This window comes from Camelus bactrianus, chromosome 13 (genome assembly GCF_048773025.1).
Source record: "Camelus bactrianus isolate YW-2024 breed Bactrian camel chromosome 13, ASM4877302v1, whole genome shotgun sequence".
NCBI classification, from domain to species: Eukaryota; Metazoa; Chordata; class Mammalia; order Artiodactyla; family Camelidae; genus Camelus; species Camelus bactrianus.
This window is the reverse complement of record NC_133551.1, coordinates 48,032,083-48,050,225: the sequence shown is the minus strand read 5'-3', so window position 1 is coordinate 48,050,225 and position 18,143 is coordinate 48,032,083. Positions and strand designations below refer to the sequence as shown.

The 18,143-nt window shown below is 40.2% G+C and overlaps 1 protein-coding gene across 6 annotated transcripts in view; it reads left to right on the top strand.

Annotated features, from left to right (window-relative positions):
- Positions 1-18,143, top strand: part of ST3GAL3 (ST3 beta-galactoside alpha-2,3-sialyltransferase 3) — a 187,225-nt gene that overhangs the window by 63,672 nt on the left and 105,410 nt on the right. For 4 of the 6 annotated variants that reach the window (XM_074376639.1, XM_074376637.1, XM_074376641.1 and 1 more), the window contains exon 3: positions 14,824-14,871. The exons of the other annotated variants lie outside the window; for them this stretch is intronic. In XM_074376639.1, the coding sequence (XP_074232740.1) occupies positions 14,824-14,871 (48 nt within the window). The remainder of the gene's footprint in view (positions 1-14,823; positions 14,872-18,143) is intronic. 6 annotated transcript variants of the gene reach the window in all.

Sequence of the window (18,143 nt, the reverse complement as noted above, 5' to 3'; positions counted from 1 at the left end):
AGAGTTTTTTACATGAATCTCTTTAAAGATGAAATGTATTTGCAAAGCATTAGAGTAAAGCAATAACTGCCTATAAGTGGCAAAAAGACTTGAAAATACCCATTATTAAATATCTAATGAGAGTCTATTATAACAGGATTGACAAGGGGTTCCATTAATTTCTGTGACATACATTTTAAAATTATGACTAATAACATTATAATCAGGACACCTTAGAATTTCAGGAATTTTATACAATTTCAGAACACTTATTAACATATACCTATTACAAATATAAGGTTCAAAGTTTTAATATTCCTTCTTATTTGACAAATGTCTGATATAATCAAACATATCAAAGAAGCCTGATGAGTTTAACATTTTACTAGATGAGAGAAAAATCCTTTGAGGTTTTGCAGGGGCCCTGTGGAGTAAGAGCCCAGAGCTAGTTCAAGGTTGGAGAAACTTCATTTAGAACTTGATTTTTGGGAAGTTTGTAAAAAAACATCAAAAGATTTTGGACATTTGATCAAACAGGATCATAGATTATTACGAAATGATACTTAATTATCTATTTGATCAAAGTAATAATAACTAACAGATTACAGAGGCAAATATAAAAGGTTACATAGTTGTAAGCAAACCTTAACTCTTTTAATATTAAGAAGATTCAATTTTCTTAAGTAATTAGAGGCCAGATTAAGACAACATGAAGCACAGGGAAGAATTTTGGTAAAACACAAATCTGTGTTTTCTAAGCAAATTACTTACAGGTAAGGAAAAACCTTTCACTATCTCTTATCAGGAGCAGACCAATAGTTCAAAAAAACTTTGATCTTTTAACAGACATAAAAACCAAATTCTAGTTTTGGACCAGTGTACTTTTGACATTAAAAATGAGTTTACATTTTAAAATATATTCAGTTTAATCTTAGCCAGCTTGATCACACAAAAGTTCCTTCTTTCAAAAATTCTTTTTCCATAAATCTTCTACAGCTTACTATTTCCATTCAACCTTGTCCTGTTTTTCCTCTTCCCCGCTCTGAAACATTCAGTGTCACTTTAGGATAAAGTTACTTTCTTTTCCTCAACAAAATGCATTTCCATTCCTCTACCTTTCCTTACCCAAAACACATATCTTACTTTTCTTATATACATAGTTGTTTCCCCTTATTATTTCTGATAGCTCTAAGCAATTGTGAATGGCTCGTTACAAATTTATGGATACACTTCATAATTCTTAAAAGCGTATTTCCCTTATAGGAAATTTTCCAATGTGGCATGTTTACCAATAGACTCAAATATCTTTAGTTCTTTTGTAAGGGAAGCCAAAAGTAGATGAACCTATTTTAAGTAATATTTCAGTATTTTATCTTATCTGAGAATGAGCTAGATATTTAAATGACTACCCATTATTTAATTTAGCAAAACTGTAAGGTTTCAGGATACCAAAAAGATTTGGGGAAGCTATTTAAAAGGCTTACCTAGAAACTTATATGTTATCCACATCCTTTCAATTCACTTGTTCTCAGCAGTTATATTTAGAACACTCATGAAAAATTTTATCATGCCAAGTATTTTTCTTGCTGACCAATTTTGTAACAAAGATAACATGAATTTCTCTGGCCAATAAACCAGGTAGAATAAAAATTGTATGCCTACATTATTTTCAGCACTGATAACTCCAAAGACATGCCTGTTTTAATTAAACCATCAACCCCAAACTAGCTTTCAAAACCAGATCACATAAATTCAGAAAGCACCTTGGCCAATCTCAGTTATATTTTAATTCATATAAGTGCTTGTTTGTTTTTAAACAAATTAAATAAAGCTCTTTTACAAATTAATTTTAACAATACCATCCAGAGATAGAAAAGAAAAAACAATACCATGCATCTACAACACACATATACATACATATATAGATACACATCAGCATACAGACAGATGCAAATAGGGACCTTATAGTTTTATTTAAAATTTTAGTGATGTCTCAGGTACAGTAATACCTCAAAAAGAATAGTTTGATCCAAATTGTGTTCCTGGCTTATTGTAAGGATCATTTTAGAGCTGTTTTTAGAATTAATTTGTCTTTCAGAAAGTTCTGCATACCAATCAAAGAAGGCAATCTGTTGTCTCGTGAGTGGTTTGGAATTCTCTCTTTTAAGGGTGCCCCTCAAGGTGGACTTATTTAAAACAAAGGTTGAACCTTTTGAACAGGATGGGTGACTTACCAAAAAGCTTCACAAACAGGCAGACACAGAAAGCAAATTTTCTCCTAGGAGTTTTGAAGTCTGTCTGTTATCACAAATCTAGGGCAATTGCTGTTTAAATCTTTCCTTTTAGTTGTTTATTTGCTCCAGCTGACTTACAAACAGTAATTAGGAGTTTAGCATTTGGATCCTCAGAGGGTCTAACTTTAGAGGAGCAGGTTTTTGCAGAGGAGGAGAAAGGAAGATAGCATCAGGGACAGGGTCTGAGCACAAGCTGGCTGCCAGGGCCGAGTCTGAGACAAAGCAGGTGGAGAAGACACACAACATGGTGCCCAAGACAGAGCAGTTGGGGGAAGGGGACACAAAGAGCTTGACTTTGGAAGCTGTTTTGTTCTTTTCTAGTGTTTTTGTTTTTGTTTGAGGCGGGGTTATTTCAACCAATTTAGAAACGGAATCTTGCAGAAAGGAAATTTTAGAGTTTTGTACACATTTTGGAGCTTCCAGGTATCAGTGAAAATAAATACACCATTTGTTTTGTTTCATTTTAGAACTGTGGCCCTCCAATTTAATCTTAAGAAAAATGAGTTTGGGGAGATTAAAAGTTCCCTTTAATGGCCACTGTAATTTCAGATTACTTTAGTTCATTTGGCCAACTTAGTTAAAAATGCACATGTCGGGGTTCCATAGGTTTTAAGCATGAACCAGCCAGAGTCCCCATAAAAGGGCTGCCCTCAGAGCATTTAGATGATCAAGATCCCATTTCCCTAAATTCTTCCAGAAACCCAAGAAAGTTGATAGAGTCCTAGCCCAGACTGCAAAAGGAATAAGGCAAACTCTTAGTTCCCAGTTAGCTCAATCCTCAAAAGAGAACCTAGCTACCGCGTGCTCCAGAAGACAACTTGAGTACTCATTAAGGACAAAGCCTTGAACCAGAAAGGACAAAGCCTTTCCTCTGAAAGGAGAAAGCCTTTCCAGATCTTGAGTAAAATTGAAGACCTCAAAATACAAAAAGAGCAGAGCTCAGAATTTGAGAGGAGACTCACCAAATTGAAAGCAGGCAGCGACTCAGGGAAGCCATGAGTACAAGGGTCTCAGTGCAGGTACCTCACTTGATTCCAGGAGCCATCATCTCTCAGGGTTTGCTTCCTTTGGACCCCACTTCTGACACCAAATATGTCAACTTTAGAAATATAGTAGCTCGATATTTTACCAGCAAAAGTGCATTTATTTGGGAGTACCAGAAAAATTGCTGTTTGGGTAGTGCAAATTATGGCAAATCATAGGTAAATCCAGAGCACAAGGAAGGATAACGTGCTTGTATAGGGAAGTGAGGGGGAAGTGGGGTTCGAAGGGTCTGTGATAACCAAAGAGTCCATTGGAGGAAGCTGGGAGTCCAGAGTTGACAGGTTTCTCATTGGTTGGACTGCTGCAGTCTCTGATTGGCTGGGCTGTCCTGGAGTGGAGAGAAGTTTTCTTCTTCCTTCTGAGAGTAAAGTAGAGGCACCTCTCTGTTGGAGATCTGGTGTGTGTCTTCCTGTTTGGAATAATTGAGGATGCGTGGCAGGGTGTGAGAGCTCTCCCTATAGACCTGTCCTAACTCTAGTTTTACCTGAAATCTGTATTCACAATCCATTCATCATGATGGACACTGAGGTTGCTTCCACTTTTTGGCAATTGTGAATAATATTGCTGTAAACATGCATGTTCAAGTTTTTGTGTGGACATAAAATTTTCATTTCTCTTGGGTATATGTATACCTAGCAGTGGAATTGCTGAGTCATATGGCGACTCTGTACTTAATGTATTAAGGAATACCCAGGCTATTTTTCCAAAGCTGCTTTACCCTTTACATTCCCATTAGTAATGTATTCCCTTTCTGCCCATGCCTTCCACTCTTAGTACTTAAGAGGAATGATGGTGATATCAACCAATTACAACTTTTCATTTCTCAGTTGTGGTACTAAGAGATACATATCCTTTCTTTGCAAATAGAAATAATGCAAAGTAATGGATATACAATTTTTCTTTTCATGACAAAATGTAAAAACTTAACTGAGCAACCTTTCATCTTATTCCTTCCGTTTGTCTTAACTAAGTTATCTCTTGGTAGTGGAATGGTACCGTACTCTTGATGACAGCCTATCAATTACCTCTTTTTTTCCAGGTGAAGGAAAGAATGTCATATGGCAGATTGACTCATCCTGTCCAAAGGACTCTGGCATATGTGAATATTGCAGGCCCTGTTCTCATGGAGAGTCATACCTTTTTTCAATATTTGGATTTTTAAAATTATTTAGATTTGAAAGGCAATCCCAAGCATCATGTCGTTTTACTCATAAATATTTCTGTATGCATCTCTAACAGATAAGAACATTTGAAAATATAGCCATTAAAATAAAACAAAAATAAATAAGTGGGACCTAATTAAACTTATTTTTAATTAAACTTAAAAGCTTTTGCACAGCAAAGAAAACCAGAAGCAAAACAGTAAGACAATATACAGAATGGGAGAAAATATTTGCAAATGATATGACCAGCAAGGGATTAATTTCCAAAATATACAAACAGCTTATACAGCTAAATATTTTTTTAAAAACCCAATCAAAAAATGAGCAGAAGATCTAAATAGCCATTTCTCCAAAGAAGACATACAGATGGCCAACAGGCACATGAAAAGATGCTCAGTATCACTGATTGTTAGAGAAATGCAAATCAAAACTATAATGAAGTGACACCACACACCAGTCAGAATGGCCATCATCAAAAAGTCTACAAATAATAAATGCTGGAGAGGATGTGGAGAAAAGAAACCCTCCACACTGTTGGTAGGAATGTAAATTGGTGCAGCCACTATGGAGAACAGTATGGAGGTTCCTTAGAAAACTAAAAAGCTAAAAATAGAGTTACTATATGATCTAGCAATTCCTGTATACCCAGAGAAAACTCTAATTCAAAAAGATACATATAGCCCAGTAGCCCAACATTCATAGCAGCACTATTTACAATAGCCAAGACATGGAAGCAGCCTAAATGCCCATCAATAGATGAATGGATAAAGAAGCTATACACACACACACACACACACACACACACACACACGAATATTACTCAGCCATAAAAAGGAATGAAATAATGCCATTTGCGGCAACATAGATGGACCTAGAGATTATCATACTAAGTGAAGTAAGTCAAACAGAAAAAGACAAATACCATATGATATCGCTTATATGTGGAATCCAAAAAAAAAAAAAGATACAAATGAACTTATTTACAAAACAGAAATAGACTCACAGACATAGAAAACAAACTTATGGTACCCAAGGAGAAGGGGAGGGAGAGATAAATTGGAATTCTGGGATTAGCACAGCTTCTAATAATTTCCTGATAAAGGATGCATGAGAGGTAAATTTCTGAGACCTTGCCTGTGTAAGAGTGTCTTAATTCTAATCTTGTACTTAATTGATAGTTTGGCTGGGTATACAATTCTTGGTTGGAAATTATTTTCCCTCAGAATTTTAAAGATATTGCCTCAATGTATTTTAGGCTTTCAGTGTTTTTCTTGAGGGGTCTTATGCTGCTCTGATTTTTAAAACTTGTTTGTCATTCTCTCTGAAAATTTGAGTATTCTGAAATTTCATGATGATGTACCTTGCTGGAGGGCTATTTTCATCTTGTGCTGTACACTCAGAGGGCCCTTTTGGGCTCAAAAAACTCAAATTCTTTAGTTATGGGGAAATTTTATTGAATTATTTCTTTGACTATTTTCTCCCTTCCATTTAAATTTTGTTTTCTTTTCATAGAACTCCCATAATTCAGTTGTCATGTTTCCTAGACTGGTCCTCTAATTGTTTAAGGAAACCTTTTGTCTTCTGTTTTCTATCTTTATCTTTTTTGCTGTATTCTGAAAGATTTTCTCAACTTATTTTTTAATCCTTTTTATTTCTGCTATCATGTTTTTAGTTTTCAAGTTATTCTTTTGTTTTTATTTACTAAATGTACCTTTAAAAATGATTATCTGTTTTGTAAACAAAATATCTTCCCTCTGAGGATTTTAATGATTTTATTCCTGAGTTTTCACCTTCATGTGTATTTTCTATTTTTCTGCATTGTGATCATTTTTCACTTGTTTTGGTCTCTGTCTTTATTTTAGATGCTTTCCTCTAATGCCTTGTTGTTGGTTGTCAGCCCATACTGCAGAGTGTGCTGTCTTGTTTTTAGTATTGTCTTCTCTCCTACTTCTAGTGGTACTGGTGGGGCCAGTGGTTGAGGCTTTGGGGAGTGTGGTGGTGTATTTGAGGTCATATTTCAGCTTTCCCCACTGCTAGTAGTATAGGATTCACCTTTCCTAGTTTTGCTGAGTAAGTTCCACTGGTTTATTTGCTTTTCCAAAACTTTTGTTGCTGATGTCTCCTCTCCTATTTTCTTGTTATTGTGTATTTCTGATTTACAAGAAATAAACAACCTTTTCTGTCATTTTGAGGGGCTTGGAAGAGAGCTGAGGCATGTGTGGAATCTAAATCAAGTTCAGCAAATTCTGGTTCCTGCACCAAACCCATCCCTTTCCTATTTCCAGGGCACCACGACTAAAACTTTCCCAGGCACCTGAAGTTCCAGACTTCATCCTACCATCTCACTCTCAGTTTCCACACATGCCTAGTATCGTTCCAGCTTCTTCTGTTGCACAAACAGGTGTTTGTAAGCAGTGCCACCCTTCCTCCACCTGCCCCCACCCTCCTAGAGGGCAGTTGGTAGTAGAATTCAAGCTACTCCCAGACTTCCTGGTCTCCCCATGGGTGATTATACCCCAGGGGGTGTCCTGCCTCTGATCCTCAGCCAAGTGCCTTTTGTCTCCTGGATGACATAGCAATTTCTTTCTCAATTTCATGATGACTCAGTTTTTAAAAATAGTCTTTGATGTGTCAAAGCCTTTTTTGAAAGTCTAAACAGGCTGTATTGACTAGTTCCCTTTTAGTAACATGCATTTTACCTCCTGAAAGGAGCCCTAATATATTAATTAGGTATGATTTTACCTTCCTGTAACCACACACCTCTCACTTTCCATGCTTCAGTGCCCCTTCTTCGATGTTCCCTGCCTCCCAGCACAGCCTGTCCCATAAGGTTACGGCATACCAGCTCCAATACTATCTCCTCCATGTCTTCCCAGGTTCTCCCAGAAAAAAATTCTCCCTCCTGCATCTGAACTCCTGTAGCAACTTCTCTAGAGGCATGGAATACATTTGTATCTTCGTATTATCCTCCTGATAGTTCAGAAACTCTTTTCATGTCAGGGACCATGTCTAATCTTTCCATACAGCCTCTTGAACTTACTAAGACCTCTGTATATGTTTGGTAAGTTAAATTAATTAAATAAATCTAAGGAATACCTTCCTGAAATAAGTCTACTAAATCAACAGCCTCCACTTAATTCATTTACAGCTGAGGCCCTGCAGTCTGATCACTGTACAGAAATTGTTCCCACTGAAGTTACGGATGCCCTACCAATGAGTGATTCTTCAGTATCTTTGCATCCATCAGCGTCTTCCATCTCTTTGCCACATTTGGATCCTCCTTATAAATAATTCTTACTTCCTCTGGCTTCCTCTGTGCTGCTACTCCTACCTCTGATTATTTCACTGATTTCTCTTCCATATGTCACATCCTTCTAAATCAGTAGTTATGTTTTATTTTCTGTCCTCAGCTTTTTTTTTTCTCTATGTATTGTCATTTACTCTTGTTTGTTTGAGATTGGAGTTGAGAGGGAAGAAATTGAGGGCCTCAGACTAGGGGTTAGAGGAGAACCAGGATCTAAGCAATGGAGAAAGTAGAACATAACACAGGTAGCCACATGGCCACTAAAGTATCAGTTTTGCTGGTGGACTGATAAATCCCCAAAGGTGAGAGCTCGTTCTTGAAGCTAGACTGGAGAACACAGCTTAGACCCAAGGACCAAGCAGCGCCTTCTACCTGTCCTGAGATTTAGACCCTGTGGTGCGAGTTGTGCTCGGAGCAGGTCATCAGGGAGGCAGAAAGTGCTCCAGGGTATTAAAAGCATGAGGGCTGGAGGGTAGAGGAGGTGAGCCCACTCAGACTACAGACAGCTCCAAGATACCAAGAGACTTGAAAAGGAGAATCTCAATTATAGGCCAAGTCTTAAGGGAACTGAGGAAGTGCTAAGCCCTAAAGTCTCATGGAAAGATGATCCATGGTGTAGCTGACTGCCGCAGAGACTGGCCCTGGAGGAACATTCTGGATCTAAGGTGGCTCTTTAAAGTGTCTTGTTACCCTCAACTGAGGGTCGTGGCTCTTTACTCTGATGCTCTGCCACTAACGCGGGCCCCAAGGCCCTGCATCAAGTCCAGCCCGTGGCCTCCCAGTTTCTGCTCTTCTTTGCTTGTATGCTTGTATCTCCTGCCAACCGCCCCAACTCTCTGCACTTCCCAATCCCAGTCTCCAAAAGGTGGAACTTCTCTGCCTTTTAGATGGCTGATCAGTCTATGAATTGCCTTCTCTTGGGTCAGGTACTCACCTGTGGTCCAGTTGTCAGTGCCCAGAGGAGAGGCAGGGTCCTGTGGCTTAGGTGAAGGCCCCTCCCAGTCAAGCAACAGTCAGTTTCCATTCACCTAAGCCCAGAATGTAAATATAGTCCTCTTTCTTTCGTATCTCTCACTCATGTCCCAACAGTCACTAGTCCTATAAATGTTCCTTTTTAAACATTATTAGCATCCAACCTTATTTCTTTTGTTTTCTTTTTTTCCCCTATTTTTTCTACCTTTTTTTTTTCTTTCTTTCTATAATGGAAATCCATCCTTTTTTCTTGGTTTCTGTTGCCACTGCGTTGGTTCAGGCCACTGTCACCTCTCATCTGGAATGTTGCATTCTCCTCTACCAGTCTCTCTCCCCTAACCTACCTGTTACCCTGTTACCAGAACAGTCAGTTTACTTCCCACATAGCAATGAAAGTTTATATTTAAGAATATAAATCAGATCACATTACTCCTTTGGCTTTAAGCAGGGGCTTCTACCTGCTATTGAAATACAGCCACAGACGTCTTCCTGTGGCCTCCGCCATGAGGCCTCCTACAGATCTGGCTCCTGCCCTCCTCTCTGACCTCATTTCCCACCCTCCTTGTGTTCTCCACGCTCTGTATTCCAGCAACACTGGCCTTCTCTCTGTGTCTTAAATATACCAAGATTGCTGTACTTGCCTTCCTTCTACCTGGAGCTCTTCTTCCCTTGGTCTTGTCTTGGCGGGCTCCTGTCTCCAGGTCTCAGCCATATGTCACCTCCTCAGAGAAGCCTTCCCCAAACACCCTATGTCTAGTATTGCCTGTACTTCCACCCTTGGTCACCATTATGTTGTTGAATATTCTTCATCCCACTTATCAACGTCAGAAATTATTCTGTTCATTGCTTACTTATTTTTTTCAAACTCTCTGACTAAAATATAAATTCCTTGAGAACAGGAACATTCTTGTTCTTTACCATTGTATACCTGAGTCTGGTGCATGGTAGTCACTTAATAAATATGTTAAATTAATGAACAGTGAAATATCTCCCTCATTACCCTTGTATCCATATCTATACATTATACTTAGCCTCCCCCAGCTTTATTGAGACACAATTTACAAATAACATTGTGTAAGTTTAAGGTGTAGGACGTGGTCATTTGAAAAACATATATTGTGAAATGATTGCCACAATAAGGTTAGCCAGCAAATCCATCACCTCACAGAGTTACCTTCTTGTGTGTATGCATGCGCTGAGAACATTTAAGATCTACTCACTTTGGCAGATTTCAGGTATACAGTGCTGTATTGTTACCTATAGAATGCTTGGCTTTATGTGTGTTTTTATTTTACCTGTTAGGTTGCAAGCTACTGGAGGGAAGAGGTTTTTTTGTTCTTTATGTTTTGTTTTCATTCATTCTTACCTCACTAGGGCTTACACATGGCGTCCAGCAGAACACATGCACTGAATGTGTACCATGACAGATAGTACCCAAAAGTGTAGCTGCTTCACTGCGTAATTTGAGTTTTGGAAGCCTCTCCAATGCCTGGAAAGACTGAGCCCCATTCTTCATCCTCCTTTTATATTCTTTTTATCCGCTTCAGAAACCAGACACAGGAAACATCTGACCATAATAAAAGATTTCCAGTAAATTCCAGGTTTCCTCACTGAACAGAGTCATGTGCAGCAATGCTCTGTTGTACTTTGGTCTGGAATTCTGTTTGGTCACTTGTGTAGCACACCACATGGCTGCCTCTGGCCTGGGAGCCAGGAACAGCCAGAGCCTGGGCTGCTTGAAATAAAAATGACACATTTGTGAGCCTGAGAGGGAGAAGCCTTGATATTCTTGCTCTGTTTCTTGCAAAACAAACTTCCCAATTTGTTGAATACTGAATTTTCTCTTTAGCTGTCAAAGTGGTTTATAACTAAAATGATCTTACATCCTTTAGAATAAACACAAAAAAATGAATGGCCAAACTGATTCTCAAATCTCTGCCTTAAATGCTCAAAGCAACATCTGTCAAAACTTATGCAAAACATGGTGTGTGTCACTACCATCCTCCTGAAGCTTCTGCCCTCTCACGTGCATCTTCTGCAGTTTAGGGACTCATGTTCTCGGGAGCATCCCACTATCACTTAAAATAATATTTGCAAAAACTCTGACTTTTCCCTTCCAGTGAGACTCATTTGTTTGGTGCTCACCCCTTGCACACCCTTATCACACTTTATATTTATTTTAAGTGCCTCTTAACGTGTCTGTCTTTCTGGGCTGAAAGGCAAAGACTATGTCCTATGCAGCTCTCTGTCTCTCATGTCTGGCACATAAAAAGCACTTGATCATATTTGTGGGAAGGAAGGAAGAAGAAAAGAATTTTACAGAAGCCAGTCTATTTAGGAATTGATGTAGCTGAGGTATGTTTAAAGTGTCATGAAATATAAGGGTGACCTCAGTAACTAAGTAACTAAGCTGAATAGCTTTTCCACATGTACAGTGAATAACAAAGGAGATCAAGAACCTTCCATCCTTTTGCATTGGTACCAGTGAGCTAGAGGTCAGAAATCCTAGAGCTGGTTTAGAGAGTTCTTTTTTAACTTTTTTTTCCCCCTGATAATACAAGTAATACATGTTCACTGTAGAAATTTTGCAAAAATACAAAGAATAAACATCACCTATAATTCTTTCACCCGGAGACGACCATTGTTAACACTTAATTTTTTTTCTTTCTTTTACTCTTACTGAAGTTTTAGTCTTTTAGTTAACTTTCAGCCTTTTTTCTTTACATTTAGACTGACGAGTTTAATAGAGATTATTTCAGGACTGCTTGTGAGTACAAAGAAGGTAAATTGGAGTTGGGAAAATACTTGTCAACTGCAATAAAAATTTGAGATGCTGTTTTTATTGTTGCCTGTCTGGGCAGTCAAGTCCTCAGAAAGACTTTCCTAATTTTCTCCAGGTGAATGCGCTCTCTCATCTGGAAAGTGCCTAGGGCCCTTTTCTTACTACCCACCCACCTCTGGCCCCTCCGTACTGCTTTGTGGGAGAGCTTTTATCTTCCAGGGGTGGGGCCGGGCTTGAACCTCTGAAGGTACAAGGGTATTTCAAGGTTGACTTGAATTGAATGAGAATCTGTATGCAGAATGGATTTATCCCATCCCCAGTCTGAGAAATATCACTTAGATAACATCACCTTTGAAGGAAAGCAGATATTTACTAGTTTATTCCTTTGTTTAATGAACATGTTGATCATTTTCTGTGTGTCAGACACTGGTCTAGGCAACAAAGCTTCAAAGTGGATAGATGGTCCTTATCCTCAGGGAACTTGCAGTTTAGTAAGAGAAAAAGAGAAGTAGGCACGGATTATAATGCAGTATAATAAATGCCATTGATGGTGGTACAGTGATGGCCTAAGGAAGAGGAGGGGCAGAACTGATCAGAGAAGGCTTCAAGAAAAGGAGATGATTGCGTTGGGTCTTCATAGAAAAGTGGGAGTTTCTTAATGCAAACAGACAGAGAAAACAGTACCTCTGATGTCTAAAGACACGAAGGTGCATCTCTCTTTGGAGAAATAGAAATAGAAGTAGTCTGACATATCTGGAACATGAGATATATTTGAGGTGGTAAATGAGCCAAAATGGTAAAGACCTTGAATGTCAGGGTTTGTACTTTATCTTACAGGCTATGGGAAGCCAGAGAAGTATTTAATCAAGAACAAAAACACACTCTGGTGTACTTTTTAGAAAAATTGTGCAGCCGTATAAAGGATGATGAACGTGGGCTAAGCTGGAAACAGGGGTTTGGCTAGAGGACTATGAGAACAGTGCCAGTGAGAAAGGATAAGCAGACTTCCAGAAAAAGCAACTCTACAGCGACAGAAAGTAAATTAGTGGTGGCCTGGGACTAGAGGTGGGAACAGGGCGTGACTGTAAGTGGGCACGAGGGATCTTTTTAGGGTGACAGAAATGTTCAAAAACTACTTATGCTGATGGTTACACAACTCTGTAAATTTTCTGAAAATCATTGAATTATATTTTTTAAATTAGTGAATTTTATAGTATGCGAATTACACATCAATAAAGCTCTTTTAAAAGAGAGAGAAATAGGACTTCTCTTCTGAACAGCAGCATTGAGAGGAGACAGATGTGAGAAACGTTGATAAAGAAGTAAAATTTGTAAGAGTTAGATGTGGATTGGATCTCCTACAAGGTAAGATGGTCAACTATCTGATTAGCCAAGTGTCCTAATTATGCTTCTACATTTTTCTGAAAGAAAAAAAAAATCAACCCTAGCTTTTATTTGGTAGGTTTCAAAGCAAATGGATCTGCCCTTAATTGGCAGTACAGCATCTGCCTGTGGATCTTTATCAAAACCACATCCTCCAGCTCTCTCCAGTTTACCCAGTTCTTAGTAAACAGCTGGTTATGAGAAAAAATGTTTATGAACGGTTGCCTGAAGAAGCTGAGGTCCATCCATTTCTCTAGGCACTGTCATCCAGCAAATAGGTATTGCCTGCCAGGTGTTACGCTGGTAACAGAGCTGTGAATAAGGCAGGTAGAGTGTCTGCCTTTATGAAGCTTAGAGTCTAGCAGTGGGGACAGAAGTTACTTATAGTTATGATAATGACTGTGTCAGATTTCCATGTGCGATAAGACAAAATGACATTCTTCTGAGATCTGAAGGATCATGTTGGGGTGGGACACTGCACGGGGTGTAGACACTGGTCCCGTATGCAGCCAGCCAGCATTGCTTTGTAGAGACTGAGCCTTTTTAATGTGATCCCTTTTTAGTCTGGGGTCTCTGGGGTTATCTTGGGCCTTAAATTATCTTGGTGTCATTTATAATGGCTTTTATTGAGCTGTGCATTGGCTTTATGCCATCATTGGTATTGGCTCATGTTGTAAGAAACTGCCGTACAGGATTCACAATTACTTGTTACAGCAATGTTGTAGAAGTTACAGTCTTCAACATCATGCAACATCCTCCCTTACTAAGACCCATTAAGAGAAATTTCTTTCTGATCACTGTATAGTATATGCATTTATACTTTGCTCTTCTGGCCGCTCTGAGACGCCCTGTCCCATCTAACTTCGGGTCTCCACGCATAGCATCCTCTCTGCCTGGAATGCCCCATTCCCTTCTTGTCAGGTTTAATCTTTACTTATTCTTCATTATTTGTTCAAGTGTCACTTCTTTAGGGAAGATGTCCCTAACCAACACCTACTCCTCTTCCAAACTAGGTCTAGCTCCTAATAGAAACTTTCTCAGCACTCTTTTCTCTTCTTCTTTACTTAATCCGTTTTTTGTTGAAATAACTTGTTGTTTGGTAACTTTTTTCTCTCTTAGACTGATGACAGATCCATGAGGACAGAGACCATGCTGTTTTTTGTTTGCTCCTGGATCTCATAGTCATAGTGTAGTGTCTTGCACTTAGTAGATGCCCAATAAAGATATACTGAATGGTTGAGTGAATGAATGAATGAATGGTGGGCAGTAAATCGTATTCATTTTCCCCTTTTCTTTAGCTGTTTGGGAGCCCCGGCCTCTGATTCTATCTGTAGTGTTTGTGTAGGTCCTCATGGCATGCATTTTGTGCACTAACAGTCCCCTGACTGTATTTTTCCTTTCTTTGATTTCTTCACTTTTAAAATTCCAGTGCATACTGTAAATTCCTATAGGTCACTTTATGCCTTTTGGGGGAAGAAATAATAAACTGGGTGTATGAGCAGGAAAAGAAAGGGAGGAGCCCAAGGGAAATACTAGTGCCTTTAACCAGATGCAGGAGGGAAGTTTCCTTTTTGCTTTGTTTTCATTTTGTGTTCACTGTGAGAAGGAAAAAGAAGTAAATGTGTCCCATAATTTGGCAGGAAATGCCTCTGAAGATTTTGGGGCCTGTCTCTGCCCTGAGATGTTCCTCCCAGTGGCACGAGGCTGGGGGCTGGGCACGGCAGGGCCTCTTGGCCCAGTGGACGGGTGGGCATGGACCTGTGGAGACTGTCTATGCAGCTGAGTCCCATTCCAGTTTGCCTTTCCTTGGGGGAGGGTTTGGGCAGCCCCAGTGGGAGTTCTTTTGTCTGTTGTTTTACTATAAGAAGGGGAAAGAAATGAACTTGTCCTCTTGTATTGCAGATTCAATGGTTCTTTCCTTTGACTCCGCTGGACAAACACTAGGCTCAGGTACCAATCCCTCTCTACCATCCTTTCAGCCCCCAGCACTGGCCGCATTTGAAGTGGAGCCTAATGAGGTGGGGGAGGGGGTGTCTGGGGAGGGCACTGGAGTATCTCAGTATTGTGGGAAAATCTCAAGAAGCTTTTCTAGAGACCTGTGGTCTGGGAAGCAGCAGGAGGACGCACCATCTGGAAAACTTTGCCAATTGCTTTAAAAGTGTGCACTGAGGAGTTTGCAGTAGATGCTCCTTCCTCATTCAAAGTGGTCCAGGTTCATGGGAGAGGTGTCTGTTTTCTGTGCACATATCCTGGCTCAGAGAGTGAGGCGGAGGGCGCTGAGAGACCCCGGGCTCTGGGCACGCTGGAGTAGATGACCATCGGGGCTGTCCAGTAACATGCCGGCTGGTGAGAGTATCGCCGCTTCCTGAGGACATCCATCCACCCTGTTGCATGTTCACACGCATGCCCCCACATACTCGAATACACACCTCCTCCAGGAGATGCACTGCACTGTGTACTTGTGCCCAAGCACATGCAGGCCAACATACCCCTGCTTTTCCCTGTGTCTGTGGTGCAGGACAGACAAATTGGCACACCCTTGCTTTGACACAGTTCACCCAGGCTTAATGCAGCTTGACTCTCCCCTGTCTAAGGCAGTCTGCCTGCCCCACACTACTATGCTGTTGGCAGTGAACAAAAAGAGAAGATACTTTGATTCTTCAGTTCGCTGCCACCGCATCCCCAAGGGAGCCTTAGAATGACTTTACCTCATGAGAAGAGCATCTCTATGCATCAGGTCTCCATTTTTAGTTGAAGTTGGTGGTCCTTGTACCACTAGTGCTGCCTGTGAATAACAGGGAGACGTTGCTGGCCAGCTAAGGGCAGTGGACCCATTTTGCTCCCCTTGCCTGCAGTAGACTGATGTTTCACAGAGCAGCTGTGAGTTCAGGCCGTTGTGACAATGAGGACAAGGGGGAAGATGTTCAGAGAATATGATCACAGCTACCACTTGTTTAATATGGCCACTCATAGAGCCAGTACTCTCTGCCTTACCATGCTTCAGGTGTCCCTAATGAAATGCTGAGATGAGGGAGTCGCCTTAAGATAGAGTAGACAGATAAAAGCATTTTTAAATAGATGCAACATTGTGTCAATTCATATGGGAAAAAAATGGAACAATTTTATAAAAGTTAAGAACTTCTATTAATCAGAGATACCATTAGGAGACTGAAAAGGCACTCCAGGGTGAAAAAAAGATACCTGCAACACAAATAACCAGCAAAGGGCTTGTTTCCAGAATAAGGAACTACAAAAATCAGCAGGAGTAAAGAAACAACCTAACATAGAGACAAGCAAAAGACCCGGGCAGGTGCTTCGCAAAAGAGGGCTCTAAATGACCGATAACTCTGTGGAAAGGTGTTGGATTGTGTTAGTACCTAGGAAAATGCAAAGTAGCGTTTCAGTGCTATATCACTGCCCATCTATCAAAACAAGGAAACTTGAAGAGCTGGTCATCCCAGGGCTGTTGAGGATGTGGTGCAGTGGAAGCTCTGAGGCTCCACTGGTCAGTGGGTAAGTTGGTTACAACCACTTTGGAAAAAACTTTGATGGTGTCTTGCTAAATTTGAAGGTACACCTACCCACGACCTGGCATTTCCTCCTCTAAGTATATTCCCTGCACAAATGGGATACATGTACAAGATACATATATAAGGACCTATTTCTGTCACTGAATGCAGCCAAAGGCTTGGACAGAATGCATTTAGCAGCTATTTGAGGACTCTGAAATATAAATAGTAGTAGACAGATTGGGGGAAAACTAGAATTAAACGTACCATCACACTGGCAGTGAATTTCTCATTTTTCCCCTGGTATCCCATGACCTGGACTCAAGGCAGCCTGAAACCTAGGCACAAACAGAGTGGACACCAGGGCACAAATGGAGAGAATTCCAGAGGACCTCTAGTTATGGCTCTGGGTATAAGACTCAGATGGAGGGAGAAATCCCAAGGGTTGTTTTTGTCTGTTTTCTTTATCCCTGGTCCCCAGGCAGTGCTCTCAGTGGAGGTGGTGGTAGTGCTGGTGGCAGCAGTGGGGCCTTCAAGCACCTGAAACTGAGGAAGGGAAACCTTCTCCTTGATCAAACCTTTCTCCCTGTAATCCCAAGACAGTAGGGTGAAGTCTAGTTTCTTTTCTGTCTCTCTGCCTTTTTGCTGTTTGGTCTCAGATTTGGGTACAGCTCAGGAAACGTGTGGCAGAAAGTGGTAACTAAAACTCCAGATTTGGGGCCAGAGAACCAAGAAGGGGAGTCTTAGTGACCTGGGAAGTGTACGGAGATAACAGAGAGGAAGGAGCTCAGGAAAGCGACTCCATAAAGCTGTGTGTGAACTTCTGGGCTCACCCTGAGCTGAGCATGTGTGCATCGGACTCACCAACACACCAAAATACTCTGAGAACTGAACCAAGGGATAGACCACCACCTGGGTCCCAGAATGGACGCTGGTGGTGCACACAGGGACACAGCTGAACAGGCTTTGATGAAACTGGCATTGAAACTACAACTCACAGAGGGCTGGTCAGATCTTGCCACCTAAATCCAACCTGGTTGATTGTCTGGTGAAACAAAAATATCAATATTCTCTACTGGATTTAAATAAGACCTAGTTTCATCATGTAATATTCAAAATATCTAGGATACAATCCAAAATTAATTATCATATGAAGAACCAGGAAAATCTCAACTTGCATGGGAAGAGACGGTCAACAGATGCCCACGCTGAGATGAAACAAATGTTGGGATAATCTGGCAGACTTTAAAGCAGCTTCTGTAAAAACACTCCCGAAAGTAAGGACAAACACCACTGAAATGAATGGAAAGATAGAACACGTTAGCTAAAGAAAGAAAAGATACAGAGGAGAACCAAATGGAGATATAAGAAAAAAAATACAGTAACTGAACATTTGAAAACTCAACTGAACAGACTCAATCACAAAATGGAGAAGACAGAGGAAAGAATCCGTGCACTTGAAAATAAAGCAGTAGAAACTATCCAATCTGAACAGCAGAAGAAAAAAGATTTTAAAAGTTGAATGGAGCCTCAGTGACTTGAGGGACAATACCAGAAGGTTTACCATCTGTGTTGTTAGATTCCCAGAAGAAGAGAAAGGGTGCGGTACAGAAGAAATACTGAAGACGTAATGGCTTAAACTTCCCAAATTTGGTGCCCAAGTGGGGTTTATCCTGGAAATGCAAGGCTGATTCAACATTCAAAAATCAGTCA